Source organism: Strigops habroptila, chromosome 5 (genome assembly GCF_004027225.2).
Source record: "Strigops habroptila isolate Jane chromosome 5, bStrHab1.2.pri, whole genome shotgun sequence".
Classification (NCBI taxonomy): Eukaryota; Metazoa; Chordata; class Aves; order Psittaciformes; family Psittacidae; genus Strigops; species Strigops habroptila.
The window spans coordinates 70,169,122-70,187,738 of record NC_044281.2 but is presented as its reverse complement, the minus strand read 5'-3'; the positions used below and the strand labels follow the sequence as shown (position 1 = coordinate 70,187,738).

Genomic DNA, 18,617 nt, shown 5'->3' with positions numbered 1-18,617 from the left:
TTCTAGCTAGGAAAAGCATAAAGGGGAAAAGAGTCAAATGCAGAAATAAATGCCTTTTACAAGTATTTCAAATAATAAGGAGACAGAGAAGGCAGGGAGAGGTGTATTAGCCAAAGCCAGTATAAGCAAGAGCGCCAAAAATATTTGTGTGAGTTCAGCTTCTTTAAAGTTATAACAGTTAGAGGCAAATAAAAGCAACCTTTTTATTTCTCTTAACACCTTCAACAGAAGATTAAGTGCTCCATCCCCATCACAAGTAAAATAGGCATAGTTCTACTGGATTCCATGGAATTGCAGTAGTGCGACTTAGTAAATTCAAGCCCTTGTGAATTACCAACAGATTTCACTTTAGGATCACAATTCCTCTCAGAATGAACAGAATGCTGTAATTTTGTTTCTATAGCTACCAGCTCGATGGCTCTCCCTTACCTTCCTCTTGTTAGTGGGACTGACATAAAGGTAGCTCAGCACAGTCTTCAGGCCTACTTTGTCATTTAGCTTTTCATAGGTAGTGCCATAGTCTGTTGACCTGGAGAAAAGAGAAGACAAAAAGAGTTTATTTGGTTATGAAAGCTCAGAGAAAAGAAATTACTGTGTGAACAGATGCTCAAAGTTACAGCTTAGCACTATTACCCTTAAAACTTAAGCTTTTTGTTTCATTCAGGGTGGCCACAGAAAAGTTCTCAGAGATAAGTTCCCCCTGTTTGGGGCAGGGTCTGTCTCTGCATCAGTTGATCCTATGTACCTAGGAAGCTGTGGTGCACCCGTGAAGGGGCAGGCTCTGCTCTCATGTGCCAGTGTGGGACTGCAAATGGTATCTACACAAGAGGACTCTGATCTCAGCAGCAGCCTTAGCATACATTCTTTTTTCAGACAAATCCAACAGAAGAATCCAAATCCATCAACAACAGTTTTATTTAAGTAGGCTGATTTTTGACTTGGAGATGGGGATCCAAATGTGGCTCAGAATTGTAACAGCTGAACTCATGTCTAGAGATAAAAATGTTTCTAAACTGGCATCTCGAGTCCCCAGTCACCCCCATCCTACTTTGTGCCAGGCATATAACTTTTCTGAGTTACCAAGACAGATTCAAGCCCTTACACTGGCAAATCCCACCCAGAGGAGCAGATGATTTGGGGGTGGCATTACCCATTCGTGACTGGGGAAAAGGGCTGCTTCGTCACAGAGGGTTTTCTTGTAGCTTCCTCCTCCTCATTTGTGGGCATGTTTGAAACCTTACTTTGCCCTGCTTGTTTTTCTGCTGTTTTCATACTCTGCTTTTCCTAACAAGCAAGATTTTTTCTACCAGAACATATCTACAGCCACCTAGTACAGGATCCTACACGTGAAGAGTAGTCAGCACCAGCTTGCTTTAGGAGGGTGTCACAACCTGAAATAAAAGCCCACCCACGCCATCCAAACAGTAGGGAGAGCTTGGCTCCTGAGCCTACACAGCTTCCATCATATGGACAATCCTTATTGGGTGGACAAGGAAAGCCCTTCACAGCAAGCCTACCTGGACCTACCTATGATTTTATTAAGATAAGAATTCGCAGCCCCTGCCCTCCTCTCTAAACACGCTTTTTACTAAGCGGAAGATTAGAGAACATGTAGCAGTTTGGTGGCTTTCCTAGTAACTAGCTCCACCAATTTTCTGATTTTCTAACTTCAGCAAGCCTCCAGCATTTGCAGCTTTGTGGTTCTGCTAAGAGCAATCCTCTGCTCCTTGTCTGTCTGGCAGAGAAATGGCCCAAGTCACCCTTCTGGCATCAGCATCACAGAGAAGAGTACCACTGTGCCCAGTGTCTTAAGGCTGCCATTCAAGAGGCTGCAGAAACTGAGTGATGCCAGAACCTGCACTCAGCTCTGCTGATTTCCCTGATGCTAGTGGAGTCCAGAATAACACCAAAAAACCCCAAACATGCTGCTAAACCAGACAGCTGGTTTCAGATTTCTGAGTAGTAGGACCCACGAAGTCAAAAGCTTGTTTTATCACCGATGTGGCTCCAACATATTTGCTTCTGTGCATCCTTCAAGGAGAATTCCTAAATGCTTTGCAAACTGGTTCTTTCCTTAAATGGGTTGAACCAACCTTTCTCCTTTGAACACTTGGCAGTTAGGGGTGCTTCAAGTCTTAAGTAACTTCCTATTGTTCTGGTTTAGCTCTTTAATACTAATACTAGCTCTGCTTAGAGTTAAGTATTGATACTCACCAGGCTTCACAGAGACATCCCAAAGGATATTAAAATGTACCGCATTTACATAGCACTTTCCCAGCCAAAGAACCCGAAGCTCTTGTCTCACTAGGTATCAATTCCATACAAAAAACCTAGCAGCTCTCCCCCTCCAGCCAAGCTTGAACGTGAAGCAGTACAATTAATAAAACTGAATAATCCAGGCCAATTAATTCCACTATGTGAGGCCGCCTATACATGCAAATTAACAGGGAAGGAATCCTCAAGTAACACTAAGGTCTCAGCAGAGGGTAAGACACAGAGGGCATGCACTGAGATACTTCCTTGATCTCACCCTTCCAACAGCACTAAAGCTCCAAACAAGCCACATTCATGACTACACATGTACCAACCACCAGCCAGGGAAAAAGATCACTGGCTTCAATCAGCATTCAAAGAGAATACAAATAACAGTTTAATATTCTGACAGAGCCACTTTGGTTTTGTTCTCTGAGTCATTTTCAGATCTCCCAAAATGCTTTGCACTTCTAAAGATGCAGGCTGGATGCCCTAATGACTCTTTCTCATTAAACCATTATCACTCATTGCATTTGCCCTTTCAAAGAATAGCCAGAAAGGAAGTAGGATCATTATTTCGTTAGCTTCTCTAAAGCTTTCTTTATTATCATGACAGTCACCACTGGCTTCACAGAAACATCTCTAAGGATATCACAGTAATATACTCTATTTCCACAGCACTTTCCCATCCAAAGAATCTGAAGCTTTTGTCTCGTGTTAATCCATTCAGACTAACAAAGTCCCAACGGCCATACTGGGTAACATTATCTTTATTCTAGAGATGAAGAAACTGAAAGCTTGCACAGGTAACCATTCATTTTTTCCAAAAGCAGACATCTACAATTAGCCATTTCAGCTTCTAAAATCATCTAGTATATGGCTCGATACTGAAACCCACTAAACTCCTACCATTAATCTGCCTAATTTCAAAACAAGTATTTACAAATATATATATGTGTGTATATATATGTGTGTGTGTGTGTGTATATATATGTATATAAAGTTGGCTGCCTAATTTTAGCAACCCAAGCCTGAACATTTGAAGAGATGTGACCCAAAGGTGGAACAGAACAGTTCTGGCCCAGCTTTTCATCTTAACTTGAATCCTTCTCCTTTATTAATTACTTATCTTTGCAGGCAAAGACTTCCAAGTGCAGATTAACTAGCCCGCATGTCCTTACAGTTGCTTGACCTTACAAGCAAAACTGAGTGCTGTGTTTTCTCCCATTCATCTGGTCAGAATAGGATCCCCTTCAAAACACATTATTGAAGGATTGGAGGGGAAGAAAGGTTGTAGTTATATCAAAATGACAAAAGACTCAGTGATGCAAGAGACCCTTTCCATGAGTCACACCCTAAACACCTGCTTTAACTTTGGTTAGGCCTTTTATGGCCAATTGATCCTGCCTAGCTGGTTCTCCTCTAGGTTGCTCCATTGAAGCCATCTCTTGAGTCTCATTATCTTGGAACGCTTTAACTGCCTTCAGCCTCAAGTTGATATTTGCAGATTGCTTCTAACCACACACACACCCCTATATGCATAAAAGTCTTATTAACAATGCTTTCATACAAGAAATTGTTGCATCTTGTTACACTGCTTGTAGCACAAAAACTGTTACAATGTGGAATGGGCTCTGGCTATATACAAAGCCCGTAAAAGCTCGGTCCTTGTATTTTTTGTCCCGCATGTCCTTATACATTGACCTTACAGCATTTCATTGTGCCCTCTATCCTGCCTTCCATCCTGCAAATCAAGCTACTGGCAATACCCGAAGAAAGGCTGCATAGTGAAAAGCAATAAAACTCAAGGGATAGTCCAGTCTTCAATGGACCTTTGTCTACTCCAATGCAACTTTTTGGTTTTTACAACCAGCAGTTCCTACCAGACATGAGGAAGAATCTCTTTGCTAGTCTTGGTTAACATAAAGAAAGACTTGATCCAGTGCAACACAAGTGTCATACTCATATAACCAAATAAATGTGGGCTTTCCCTGAACAGGCTGTGGCAGCGAATTCTACATATTCCCTTTGTAAAAGTAAAGTTCATAATGAAGATAGTTTACTGGGAGTCTATAAATTCTCCTATAATCATATTCTATTATAAACATTTGGGAACGAAAATCACTTGCTTGATTCCACTGCTTTCCTGTGACAGGCCACAATGTGTTTTAACCATTGCTACAAGTGCTGTCACACAGTCTGGTAGCAAGGGCTCAAGGAGCACACCGGGGCAGAGAAGATTCTCTTTACCAAACCTGATCATAACTCAGTGCACTGAGAGGTAACAAAATCTATCTTGTTCCAATAGGTCTGAGCCTGAGCTTCCCTGAATCTAATAAACTGGCCTGAGCCAGCAAACTTTGATATTGTGGTAAGACTTGCTGATCCCAGAGATATGAAGTAGAGGTGTGGAGAGACAGACGAATGCCATGTGAATAGCTTTTAGAGGAGTACTCTCTCAGGTGGTTTCCATTTCAGGGCTCTGTCAGGCAGAGAAAGGAGCTTGTTTGTTTGCAGTCTCAGCTACTCAGCTATGAGAGATAGGTTATAAAATATGTATCAGTCAGGAGAAAAAGAGCTGCACATGCTGGCAACGGATGGCTGGGAGGGACAAGTCAACCTCCTGGAGCGTACATGTGCCACAGACTCTGCTGTCAGGGGGTTTCTCCTCTGCATCTGTGATTCTCCTCAACTGTGTGTGGAGAAGAAGCAGGTATAGTTCTGATTTTAGATTCTCAGCCTTTTTCCTAAGATACTAAAGCTTATGCATTCATCTCCAGATCAGTCCCACTGCACACACACACCTGCACATGAGAACTGCATGGGGACACAGCTCTGCTTAAACGAGCAGAAGAATATCCCAATTCCCTGTGCGCTTCACAGAGCACCAGGACCACACACAGCCCAGATTAACATTTGCTTCTCTTCTCATGTGCCTGCAAACTGTCTTGCCTGCAGTGTGCCTGTCTCTCCATGCCCCCCAGACAACTCCTCGTTTTTACCTATTGGCCAATTTTCTCCCAGTCTGACAGAAAAACAGAAATCCAATAGGAACAAAGTTTCGACAACTTTCATGAAAACCAGCAGCCAGCAAAAGGAGAGCAAACTTACTAGTGCTCAGAGAAAAACTGTAGCATGAAACCAAGCCCCACGAGACATGAGCACAGGCACATCTCTCTGAACATCCAGCTGCAGGGAAACATTCAAACACATCTCACATATTAAGACACTACAAAGAAGCCAACTACAAAACACAAGAATTCATGTTGGCAAGCTTCCATTGCTTGTGAAACAATTTGTTTCCATCTCTCCCTTCCCCTTCTTGCCCCTCAAACTACCCTCCCTGAGGTAAAGGCCTTTTTGAAGCTATGATACACCGAGGAGAGACCCCTCCTGAGTCAGAGTCCAGCTTGACCACCCCTTGTGGAAGTTCCCCTTTGGCCAGCTACCTTGGCAACCATAAGTGGTTCAGGACTCAGGCAAAAGCTGGCTCAGCACTAACCCTACCACAGTGCTTTGCACCAAGTGGCTAAATGGGTTCTTATTGGAGCACAGAGTCCTAAATGAGGAACCAGGCCAACCACAGAATAATTACTGCACCACATGGGAAGCTGGTCCCACTCACTTACGGGCAGGGCAGAGGGATGCTCCTCTTCAAAAGGATATCAGTCTCTGAACTCTTCGAGATTATTCTTCTTCTCCCTTGTTGAGCATTTTAGACTAGCTCCTAGCTTTTGGTGACTATGGCTGTTGGTGGCTGAACATTCTCCACTCCTCAGGTCTTTTTCATATTTACACACAACAGAGAAACACCCTTTCCTCTCTGAGGGCTGCTTATGAGCCCAGACAAAGCCAGAACCTGCCTTGGGTGGTCAAATGCCTGTGACAGAAACACACAACTGGCCCTGCAGCTAATCCAGCCCCAGCTGGAGCCCTAGAAAGGCAGGGTGGCTGCTGCCACTGCCAAGGTAGGGAATGGGTGCAAGTCTAGCAATGCTCCCCAAGAAGCAGCTCCCTGGGCTTTCCCCTGTCTCTCCAGGACTACTTTATTCCCTGCCTCAAGGCAACCAGGGGAACCCTGGTCCAGTTCCCAGGCTGTGATAACGTAGCCTAAATTTCACTTACAATGAGGCAGTGCCCAGAAAGATCCATTCTTACCAGGGTCACTTTCTCTGACAAACTAGAAGAAAAACAAAAGCCAAACACAAACACGAAATCCCAAACAAACAAACAGGAACAACAAGACCAAAAAATTAAAAACTAAACCAGTTTAACTAAATCATCTCAAAGAACCTTCTTACCCTACAGCCAGGACACCATGAGCACTGTTACCTTACACCATTGAAAATGGCTGTAATAGAATTAAAAAAGTCCTTAGTCCTTCCCTCTCTGGAGCTGACACAAGTCTGGATATGGACATTTTACAACAAAGGTACCCAAGGAGGCCCTGTTGAGCTATACCTACTTACTAACCAAGCGTCTGTACTCTGTGAATCTTTCACTTAACAGAGCACAGTATTTGCTGTGCTGAGAACTTGCTTTTACCCAGCCATGACTTTAGAGTGACTGCAATAAATATAAAACCAGAATATTTTACTATTGCAAACAGAAACGACAATTTCCCTTTATCCCCATCCCATTAAAGAAAACTAAAGACAATAATGAAAGTCTGGGGAGTGAACAGAAACTGAGCAAGCATATGGTACTGCTTCCTGGTGTAGTTTTCCACCCTACAGCAATATCATGGTCTTCCTAAATTGAAGATGATGCCTTTGTGTGCAAGAGCCATCAGTGGGCTTTTAGTTCCATAAATGTGTCTAACCCCACAGGGAAGCTTTTGGCAACTTCATTATCACATGATAATAAACACTACAACTGTGTGCTGTATGAAGAGACGTTCCCTTTTGTTTTTACTTGATAACATAATTCAGAGCCCACTGCTACCACTTAAAAATGAAACCATGGGGCACCATGCCACCATTTGTGATTTCACTGACTGTTGACATATTCCCCACAGGTTTTTTTCCTAGTCTAAAGACTCCCTGTTTATTTAGCCAATCCTTGTACAACCTATCCATGTGTCTGATCGCTCTGACTATTCTTTCTAATCCAATTACATCTTTTGTTGTGGATGCCTCAGGGACCAATCTTTAACAAGAAGATCTTTCTTGAAAAAAAAAAAAAAACCAAACAAAAAACCAAACCCAACCATCTAAGTACATCAGCAAAACCCCAGAGTATTTAAAACAACCTAAGTAAAACCACTTTCCATCATCATACACAAGGGTTTACATTCTCGTTACTTCTGGAACCATAACCCACCAGTTCTCGGGACTTTCAGTTCTACAAAGTTTCAAAAGTACCTAAACCCAGAGACTCCCATTGGAGAACAAGAAGTTCAAGCAGACTATCGTTTCGGAAATTTCTCTTGAAATTAGTTTGCATGCCATCTAAACAACTTAATACTGTTAGATTAAGTATTTCTTAATCTAACCCAATATCTATTCTGATACCAGCACCCTTCCTCCAGCCCCTTTCTTTTCGGATTAACGACAATTTCCATCACCAAACATCCAAAAGACTTGAATATGACCTTTGTTGATAAATTTCAATGTATAATGTACAGTGGAGACTGGTAAGGCAAAATGAGCAGGCATGATGCATTAGTCATCATGATTTGCAGTTCAAAATGAAAGAGATAAGAGCTAACTAGGAACACTGGCTTCCTCTTTTTTTCTCGCACATTCTCCTCTTCTTTATTTTTGACAGGAAAGGTATCCTCTCTTTTTTTTTCAATACAAGCCTTTGGAAGGACTCTGAATGTCTCAGAGGTTGGATGAAAGGATACAGAGTATTCCGCCTCTGGATTTAGGGAAAATAAAGCACAGGAAAGGTGAATATCTGTCACTTTTCTAGTGGCTCATTGCTCATCAGCCTTTCATTTGATCACCATCCCGCCAGGCAGGGGGACTGTTCACATCAGTCATTCCTTAGCAGAGATGACTATTGAGATAGGCATGAGCAGTCTCTGGTTTTGTATATTGAGCCTACAGGGATGGTGGGAATTAACTTGAAACCCATATGTTTGCATAACTCTTGTACTTGTCCTGTAAGAACACAGCGGCACTTTGGACATCCCCAGCAATCACTGACTATTAGAACAATGTGCCATTGAGTGCCTAAATAGCATTCACCATCACAAAAGGACTGTCCTTTCCCAACATCCTCTCTTCTGTACCCAGGCCTTCCCTTACCTCCGGATACACCACTTCTGTGAAAAGGCAGAAGCAGTTGCAGATCTAAAGTAATCTACAGAATGATCCCAAGTAGTAAAAGGCTCTTTTGAGACTAAGTGGGGTGGGGTGTTTGCAGGAAATGGGTTTCCTTGCAGGAAAAAAATGGCAGAGAAAGTGAGGAGTGCTCAGCAAAGCAGAAGTAGGAGTTGCCATATCAAACCAAAGAATCGCCTTGAGCACCAGAGTCTGATGTTCCCTACCCCATGACTTCTAGAGGCAGATTGACTCTACTACTGTGGGACACAGATTTGGCTAAAGTCTTGTCATTTCACCTCTGCCAAAGGATGGCAAAATCTTTCCTGTGAGGCAGAGATGAACACAAACCAAACTGATGGACCCTAGCACCTCATAGCAGGCAAGAATTATAAAAGCCTACGGCAAAGCATGCTCTGCTTTTTTGAGAGCCTGGGATCCTGATCAAAGCAGGCAGGCTGGAGGTGTAGTGGTTACTAAGCATCACTTTCTATTCTGTTGCAGAATAGCCCGGTATAAGGAGACACAGAAGCAACAAATATTGGTGTCTCCTACTGTGATACTAAAATAACTCTACTTCCTGCTGTAAGACTCCATCTTCTATATATCAAGGCCATTTATCTCATTTAAATTCAGCTACCTATAAAGCAGGTATTTAGCTGTAGCTCCCAAAACTATCCACATTTTCTGTCTATTATAGACAGAGACTGTTAACTTCAGAGGATAACTTATTCATCCTAAAATAGGTGAGGATGTACTTCTTTCTTAAGGTGTCTTCCTCCCTTCAATGTAGAGGGACACCACAGAAACTAATTCACACACTTAACCGTTAAAGGTCTAAGGTGTATCTCACACTAAATGGATTAGAAAAGTTCATGTGCTGAGCTGGCAGCACAAATGAAGGGAAGGACCTCAGTCATCCTAGCTAAGTTCATCATTTATTGTAATGTACCAGTGCTCTGTGTTTTAAATGTTGTTATTCTTGGGGATATGTATGAGAATTACTATTAGAAGTAAGTGCCAAATGATATCAGGACTCCACTGTGCCTTACACACACTATAGTATTACAAAGTGAAGAGAGCAGAGATAATAAGAGAAATGTGGTACAGATTTCCCAACAGTTGCTGGCAGAATCATGAATATAGACAAAGACTACAGGAAATATGAAATGGCTTCTCACAGAAGCTGGGATAAGCACTTCCCTTCTCTGCATGTTTGCGGCATTACATCACTGATGACCTGCCGACAATCCTTATTGTGGCCAGGAAAAATATGAAAACTATACAGGCATCGTGTAATATCCACACAAGCAACTTCAGTAAGGACATCAGAATCTGAATCATCATCTTATTGCTTCTGGCCTAAGACTAGGACACCTCATCCCTGCTGAAACCACCCAAGACACAGTTCAGTTGCCATGAAACAGCACCTAAGACAGTCTGGCTTCATAAAGACCTCTCCTTTTTCTGCTCTGGTCATTTCACTACTTTGAAATATATGTAAAAGCATTAATTCTGTACAGCTCTGAAGAATTACACCTCATCATTACTCACTTCTCATTTGCACTGTCTGAAAGATTTGACATATTTATTGTGTTCTTGATTCTGATGTACTCTAATTTTCCAAAGAGGTGTTTTATGCATCCCTGATAAGGCAGCATACTGATTTGATTCCAAGCACTTGACTGACTCAGCAAAGATGGCCTTATCAAGACATATTCAAGAAATTTGGTCTAGAGGATACTTTAATAGCCTCAAAGATAAAAGGCAGCTTTGATGACAAAGCCTCATTAATTAATCAGATATTAATTGGATTATTAATCAGGAAAAAAAACCCTTCCCAGGCCCTTTTTTTCTTTATTACTATAGCTAAAAATGCTTTTGTAACGATTCTCATAAGTAGCTAATAATTTTAATTTGCGTTATTTTGTAGCAAAAGGAAAGTGCTTTGAATTAAGGATTTCCTGAAGCAATTGTAGAGGTTCAATTTAACGTCCACACTATTGGGTGCATTTAAGCTGGAACTCCCCTTGAATGAGTACTGAACAAAATATCGAGGGAAGACTATGGAATAGCCCCATCACTAAACTCTGCATTTCTGTGCGAGATGTGGATAACAAAGATGTCCTTCCAGCCACTCAGAGAGTAAGTACACACTGGGCAATACAAACAACCTTGACAGTAGGTCACCTCACTGTTCTAAAAGTGGGGGAAAGTGGCTCAAATCTCAGTTTTCCATCTGGGGATGCCAAAAATCAGTGTCCACTCATGCCCTCTGGGATGGCAGCTGTGGCCAGGGTTTACTAGAAACTGGCCTTTGACACTGTCTGCCTGGTTTGGGATAAGTGGTAGGCAGTACTGTGAGGACATTTGATGAACCTGAGTCATCTCTAATGAAATACAAGGCATGTTAGTTAACTTTTTCAAATTATAGGCAAATCTTTGCAAAACTGATGTAGTTAAAAAACATGGCAGAGACGAAGGTAGTTCACTCGAGTTCCTTAGACACAGATATTAAAAACTGCAGACAATTCACAAACTAACTTTTACAGTCAGCCTGCTGCACATTTCATTCCCTACCTCAGCTGACCCCTCTCCCACAAGCCTTATGTCTATTTGCAGCTGCCCTACTTGTGGCCCACAAAGGCTACTGCCCCCAGCAGCACACCCACACAACCTGAACCTAAATACCAAGAAATCCTGCCTAATCCCAGGCAAAGCTCATCAGCGCTCCAGATTCCCATTTAGTCAACTTGGCTTCCTGGGAAAAGATTGGCTCTTACCATTCTCCACAAGATATAAACAGCTCATGAGATGCAGCGACCTGAGACAGTTGACAGAACTGACAGTGCAAGAAGTCCATTCTAGACTTAAGAATGCTTCTTCATCTCCAGTCACAACACGATTGAAAGCCTCTACATGCTACTTTTCTACAACTAATAAGACAGCACCAAATCCCCTATTAATTTAAGTGGTCGTAGCCAAATTATATTGAAGTGAATGAATAATATTGGCAGATCTGCACAAATTTACACAAAAAGGTCACGACACACTATTCCTATGTACATCTATAAACATACAGGCTAATTACAACATTAACAAGAGGATGCTAGTGTTTTGTAAGCATTTAACAATTTTCTGCATTTCTAAAAATCTTCAGAAGTTGAAACCTGCACAGACCAGACAAAGCAACAGTGGAAGCTGTTTTTTTCTTAAGCAAAGAGAATTTAGAGGCATAAAAGAGCATGAATAAGTCTCAGGCTAATTGTTCTGAACAGGTTTTTCTGCAATGACATTTTCCCACCAGAACAAACTCCAGCACAAGCTCTCTTTCAATACGATAAGTAAATAAATAAATAAAACAAAACATAAAATCAGTCCATTCCTGATTCCTTTGAGGCTTAACCATTCCATTCAGCACTGAAATACCCATGACAGGGTCTGCAACCCCGGCCCAGCCTTCTGAACCATACACCGAAGTTTTTGTGCATCACATAACATTGACATTGTAATTCACAAAACAGAAGGAGCTCTTCAGCTGAATTACACAGCTGACAATGCCTTCATGTAGGTTCCACGGCCTGCTTTGCAGGGCAGCCTCATTACACAGCTGGGTCCCTGGGCAATAAGCTAAGGTTGTGCTGAACAGCCCCAAGTGATTCTCTTCCTCTCTCAACCAGACAATCAGGTTATGCCATTACGTACTCTCCTAGTTCTTCAGAACACAGAATTTTGGTTGAGAACTAGAAGGATGGAAATATAAGTGCAAATGGAAGAAAACAGTCACCTGTCATCCAGTTTCTTAGCTTGGGCAAGTCAGATCAGCAGTTGAATTAAACCTCTCATAATACGCTTAAATCCAGCACTACCCTGCATGTAGATATTTCATGCTAGCACTGTCTGTGTTTTACTCATTCCCTGAGCATAGGGTTAACAAGCCTTGATTCTAGGTAGTATGTGTTCAGAAAGCAGACATTGAGGTCTAAGCTTGCACCTGTAATACAGACTTCCCAAAGAGGTAAGCTTGCTGTTTATTATGAAGGTTAATAAATAATTGTGATCCATATGGCAGATGTTCAACATGGGGATCCCCTCTTCCCCATACTGCTTATGTGTTGTGAGCAGCTCAGAAAGCACATAACTGATCACTCCTGCTCTATCATGCCCTAAGAACTCACTGCCTAGCACCTTTCAAACCATAGTTGTTTCAAGTTTAATTTTACCCCGGAAAAGCCGTCTTTTCCTGTCATCTTTTGCACTTGGCACTCAGAAGCTCATCCAACACAAAACACTTTGTCTTGGGAGAATAAACCTTTTGGATTTTTTTTCAGACAGGAGATCAATAAAGTGGGAACAGCTTGAAAAGTCAATCAGCTTCAGCAAGTACCCCAGGAGATGGCTGGGTGATTGTCATTTTAATGAAGGAATAATAAACGGTGCACAAGGAAATGTGCATCCCCTTCAAACTCATGAGGGAGGATATCTTATGCTGAGAAGCAGGGATAGAGAAGGAAGCACTTGAAGATATCAGTCATATTTGTAGCTTGATAGGCTGTCGCAAGTAGTAAGAAAGAGCTAACTGAAACTTCTTCAAACTGTAGCTCCAGTACTACACCGCAGAATAATATTTCCTCCAGGTATTAGATGAGAAATATTTTTGTTTAGGCCCTGAAATACAAGAATAAATATCCTTTATGCCCTTGCTCCTAACTTGTGTACTGGAAATATGGTTCTTATTTATGTTAAAGTCATGACTTTTACCTAAATGGAGTTTATGAAGAGCCTAAGCACCCTCCATGTTATCAAGGCAAATGGAAGGGCAATGTTGTCTGTGATCCAAGATGCTAAAGTCCTTTTTTCTAGACATGCTATGGATTTTCTTTATGGTTTGGGATTTAATAATAATAATAATAATAAAAGTAGTTAACTACTTATGAAAAGGATCAAACACAAACACCTGAGATGCAGACTGTGAGGTCCACTGAAGAAAGAATTCTGTTGTACTAAAGGCACTGGAAGGTATCTTGGGACACCTGCAAGGTTCCTACTTTGCCATAGACCTCTTACGTAGTTGCGATCTTTTCGCCACTTTCACGTGATGACATGTTTTGCTGTTGTTCAAACCACCTAGGTTACAGTATATCATCTCCCACAAAGGTGCTCACTCATTTAGACATTTCAAACTGTAAACTAAGATCCACACTCTCTTAACCATGACAGATAGATTGGACTTACTGTGTGAGGTCCCATGCCCTATGTTAAGTCAGAGCTCAGAATCCATCAACACAATTGTCTATCCTAGCATTCACATCTATGACTCAGTATGGTTTGAGCCTTTGGCCATGCTTTCTACTTGAACTTGGGTTCCAGTCCCACTCAGGACATCTGCTTGTTGATGATCCAACTGTTGCTTATGTTTCTGACAGCAGTATTCATTAATCTATGCTTCAAAAAAATATTCGAGCAGAACTCATTAAATTGTTCAGTATATCTTCAAGTAAACCCAGCATGATTCACTCACAGCCCCTGGACAGTTCTAAAGCACTGGTGCTTAAGTTCAGTGATATTAGTAAACCAGGAGAGAAATGGCTATTTTTTTCTCCACTCTAGTCAACTTTATGCTTCAAAAGCCAATGAGTAAATGAAGCAGGATACTACATTCCTGGAGGGCACCATTAAGACTCCCAGTGATAATGCCAGCATAAAGGGTTGCCCATCTTTTAGCAGGTAGATTGCAGCAGCCTGTGATTAATTAGGAAATAATGGCAGCTTATCATTGGCTATTTTCTTATCCTTTTTAGCTGCCTTTCCAGAAGGCACGTGGTTTGTTTTAACATCAGCTTTAACATTCTGGGAATAAATCTTCCTGCAGTCTGAATAGTAACACTCTGAAATCAAGCCCTCTGCTTGTTCAAGAAGCATCTGATCAACCACTCTGTGCAGGGGCAGTTCTGCAGACTTGTCTGTGAACATCTCCACAAGTTCTACTCTGAGGACAGAGGGGAAAATGAAATATGGGTACAAAAGAGGAAGGTTCACACAGTGCCATGATTTCTAGCAAAAGCATTTAGTCATGACATCAGAAAACGTGGTGCATCTCTGAAGCTTATTGCAAAGAATAAGGGCAGTGATGGGTGGCCGGTAGCTCAGAGCAGATGAACTTTCTTCCCCCACCTCTGTCCCTTCAGAAGGTCCCTGGGAGGGCATCTGAACAGGAAATCTCCTGGGTTCACATCACTACTTTGAGTATGCTACTTGATTGCTTGTGTTTTAACATGAGACCCTCGGCTGGTATATGTCCAAAATAAAATATTTATCACATCCAAAACTTGAAGCCTCGATACAATACAGCATGTTCCTTAGAACATTCACTCCCCACAGCCCTATTACTCACTTTTAACTAAGTACCACAGTGGACCTGCATCATTTAGCCAGTTGAAAACATAAACAAACAGGTGAGATCTCCCACTATAGGAACACAGCCAAGCTTTAACCAAGCTTCCACCAATTCATTCCTCCCCCTCACAATACCTCTTTAACCCTTCTGGTGCATGCTTCTGTTAATCACCATCCATGCAGTCAAAAATGCCTTTCCCCAGACTCCATTTTAGGCACACACATTTATTTGCGCTTAACTCAGATGTAAGGGAATACTTCCCTGTTAATCATGGATCAATAAAGCTCATATTGAGACTAAAGTGCTGCAATTATTGAAAGAGGGAATGAAGAAAGAGATATTACATCATGTATGTATGCATCTGTGACACAGCTGCTAAGCTTTAAAACAATGTGTTTGTAATAATCAGTGTACCATGGTGAAATAGCAGCTGTCTTTTCAAGCCATCAGTAAATGCATTTTGGGAGTACTATCTGAAGGGGCTATTTCTTTGTCCATATTTTACTATATAACTGGTACTGAAAATTGAGAAAATAAATAATGAGGTTTTGATACAAGTCATTATTTAGCAAAAATTACACTTTAATAACTCTAGTGCACAAAATATGTTCGTGACTTAATCTCCTTTCCTCACGGATGAGGGCAAGTGATAAACATGGGCTTCTTCAACCCCCACATTTTCCTTTTTTAAAAAAAAAAAAAAAATCTCATTCTGCCAAAACTTATCAGTGTCCCTGCAGCAAAAAAGAGGGAAAGATATTAAATGCATTGCTGGGAATGGGATCTCAGCCTTAATGACATCATCAATAATTGCTGTCACAAGCTAATATCAGAGTTGCAACCTTACAAGGAAGATAAAGAGGCAGAGTTTTTCAGACCATGATTTCTAGACAGGCTCTAAATGGGATTTTGCTACATGCTTTTAAATGCTGCCCGAATAGCTCATAAGGCAGTGGAAACTAAAAGCAGGTTGTATCCACATGGCGAGAACTAAACCTAAGGTTGTCCTTTGAACCTCACAGAACAGCGCTGGATCCAGAAAGTAGGATGTAAATACAGCCAACGCTATCCATACAGCAAGCTTTACACCTTTGATGGCCTTCCCTGCACACCAAGGATATCCTCAGGCAGCTGCTGCTTCATGCACCAAGCAGATTCCAGAAACTCCCCAATCAGCAGTACCCAGATGCCCTTCGATCCCTAGACTGCTGAAAAGTTATTGTGCAGCTAAGACCTTGTCATCGCCACATAGGCACTATTAAGAGAATTTATACTCCAAGATGCTTTTAAAGAGCCTGAATGGCTCCTAGTGGCTGGAGAACTTATATCAACTACTCTTCAGATATTGGCAGCTCAGGGGCCTTGGCACTACCTGCAACCCACACAGACCTGCCCTCATGCCTGTAAGCTGCAGATGAGCAACAGTGCTCCCATTTCCTGAGAAATTCTTGTTAATATGCTGAAGGCCAGATGCTGACAACCGTTGTGTATTTGCACAACGTCAAACCAAGAACAGGCCAGTTGTCTGAATGCTTCTCTGCACCCTGCTAGTGCAACTAAGCACGTCCTTCAGACTTGAACAGAGAAGGAGACAGGCTTAACAGTCAGCCCCAACTTCAGCTGGGAGGTAGCAACTCCAGAGCCCCGATGTTTGGGGTCACTATGACTTCTTAGGTGACTGAAATTTTAATTCCCCAATAGAATTAGTATATTAATCAATAGAAACGAGCGAAGAGGAAAGAAGCATGCTAGGAAATCTCCTTTAATTTTGCACATTAGAATCTCCATGTAATTAATATTCAGCATGGCACACTCGAACTTCTTGTTACAATCCCTGACAAAACTCCCATCATGGACTTTGCAGGATGGTGTTTCATTTCTAGTCTAGGAATGAAGACATTTCTTCTGCTTTTTCTTAGGGATGGCCAGGAAACACAGTTCAGATTTTCCCTCCTGAACAGTCTAGCTATGGAGACCCTTTCCTGATTTGGATGGAAACCTCACTCTGGTCTTGTCTACTCTATGCTATCAGCCAGAAACACCATTAAGTAAGAAGAGTCCAGGTATGAGTCATTAGTGATAGAATGAAATGCTCCAGTATCATAAACACACTGTCAGATATAAGAAATCTCTGAATTTGGCAGGGGGATAGTGGGGCTGAAATGACATCTTTCCACAAAACACAATGTTTTGACCTATCTTTTAAAAAAAGGTTATGTAGAGGAAAGAAAACAGCAGAGTTAAGGTGACAGCAAAGTCACATGCAAACTATGGGTCCCCTCAGATCCACACACTGAACCTGAGCGCGCAGTTTCACCAGTGTTTATTATTCTGGAGCTGTTTAGACTCCACCATAGGCAGTCTGGTCCAAGTTCACATCAGGACAGTCAATTCCAAGACTCACAGCCTCAGAGCAAGAGCACCATCTTAGAAACAAGGAATGATTGGTTCCATGCACATGACTGGGAGATGTGACCCATTTCCAGCTCTGTCCCAGCATTGATCTACCCTTCATTCTCTGCACAAGCATTATGACTTCTGTTCATCAACACCGGTAAACATGGTGAACCATGAAACAAGAAAGACTTTTGCTGTGCTGCAAATGGTGGTTGTTAAGAGTCACTTCTTTGGAGAAGAAACACTTTAAACATTCAATGAGCCAGGTAGGTGTCCATTGCTGGTTCCAAGACTGTTCCAAGACACAGGCGTACAATATTTTTTCCAATGTCAGTGTCTCACTCTGAGCAGCAGAGGCAGAGCAGATCCTATCATTCCAACAAGGAAAAAGAGGAAAGGTACAGTGCATTATGGGTAATGATATGATTCCTTTTTTTGTGCATATGCAAGCTAAGCTTTTCTGCACTGCATTACCTCCACCAGACCAGTGCATATGTAATGCAAATCAACTGTCAAGCAGTATTTGTACTACTATAATAACTTGGAAGAACTTGTTTAATATCAGAAGACTTAGTGGAGCAGATGAATGGCTCTGACATGATATCCAAGGGATAGAAATTCAATTAAAAACTGCAAGTGGCACAGGAGCGGTAGTTATTGTTCAACATGTACCATGGGGCCTTTGCTGAAATACAGCTATTAACTGCACTGGTTGAGAAATTCTGTTTTCTTGTAGAAAGTTAAATTAATAAAAACACAGAATCACTCTCACATTATGAGACTACAGCAAAGCCAAGGGCTAGTTGCATATTTTATAATTATGGATTAATTGCATTATGCCAAGGAAATTAAAGAGATGCCACAATTATAATAAAAATGAAATATTGTCTGGCTCTGAAGGCTGATGACATGCTGGTTTGACAAGGCAGAGCATGCTGGTTTGCCCATCCTTATGTCCCCCCATCACAGCTCTCCAGAATATGAAGAATGATTCCTAAGGCTAGCAGCTACATTCACCATGTGTTCAGCCCTTGGTGGGGAAAACACTTGCATGAGAAAGCTACCTGCCTTCCTGTTAGCAGCATTTCAAATTCATCATCTGTCTTAAGTTCTTTTTTACTCCAAAGAACAAGGAAAAGAAGGATGGAAGGAGACACTTATTATTTTTATAGATAGATGGAGGGCAGAGCCCAGTGGGAAGTAACTCCCCAAGTCCATTGAACTTTTGCTAAGTCCCAAAGATGAGACCCACAGGGATCCCAGGATGAAAATTTCCTCCTGGAGAGGGAAGAATCCACAAG

The 18,617-nt window shown here is 41.7% G+C and overlaps 1 protein-coding gene across 2 annotated transcripts in view; it reads right to left on the bottom strand.

Moving 5' to 3' along the window:
* The window catches only part of SORCS3 (sortilin related VPS10 domain containing receptor 3), a 299,459-nt gene that overhangs the window by 162,445 nt on the left and 118,397 nt on the right, over window positions 1-18,617 (bottom strand). For both annotated transcript variants that reach the window (XM_030488031.1, XM_030488030.1), the window contains exon 3: window positions 430-529. In XM_030488031.1, the coding sequence (XP_030343891.1) occupies window positions 430-529 (100 nt within the window). The remainder of the gene's footprint in view (window positions 1-429; window positions 530-18,617) is intronic.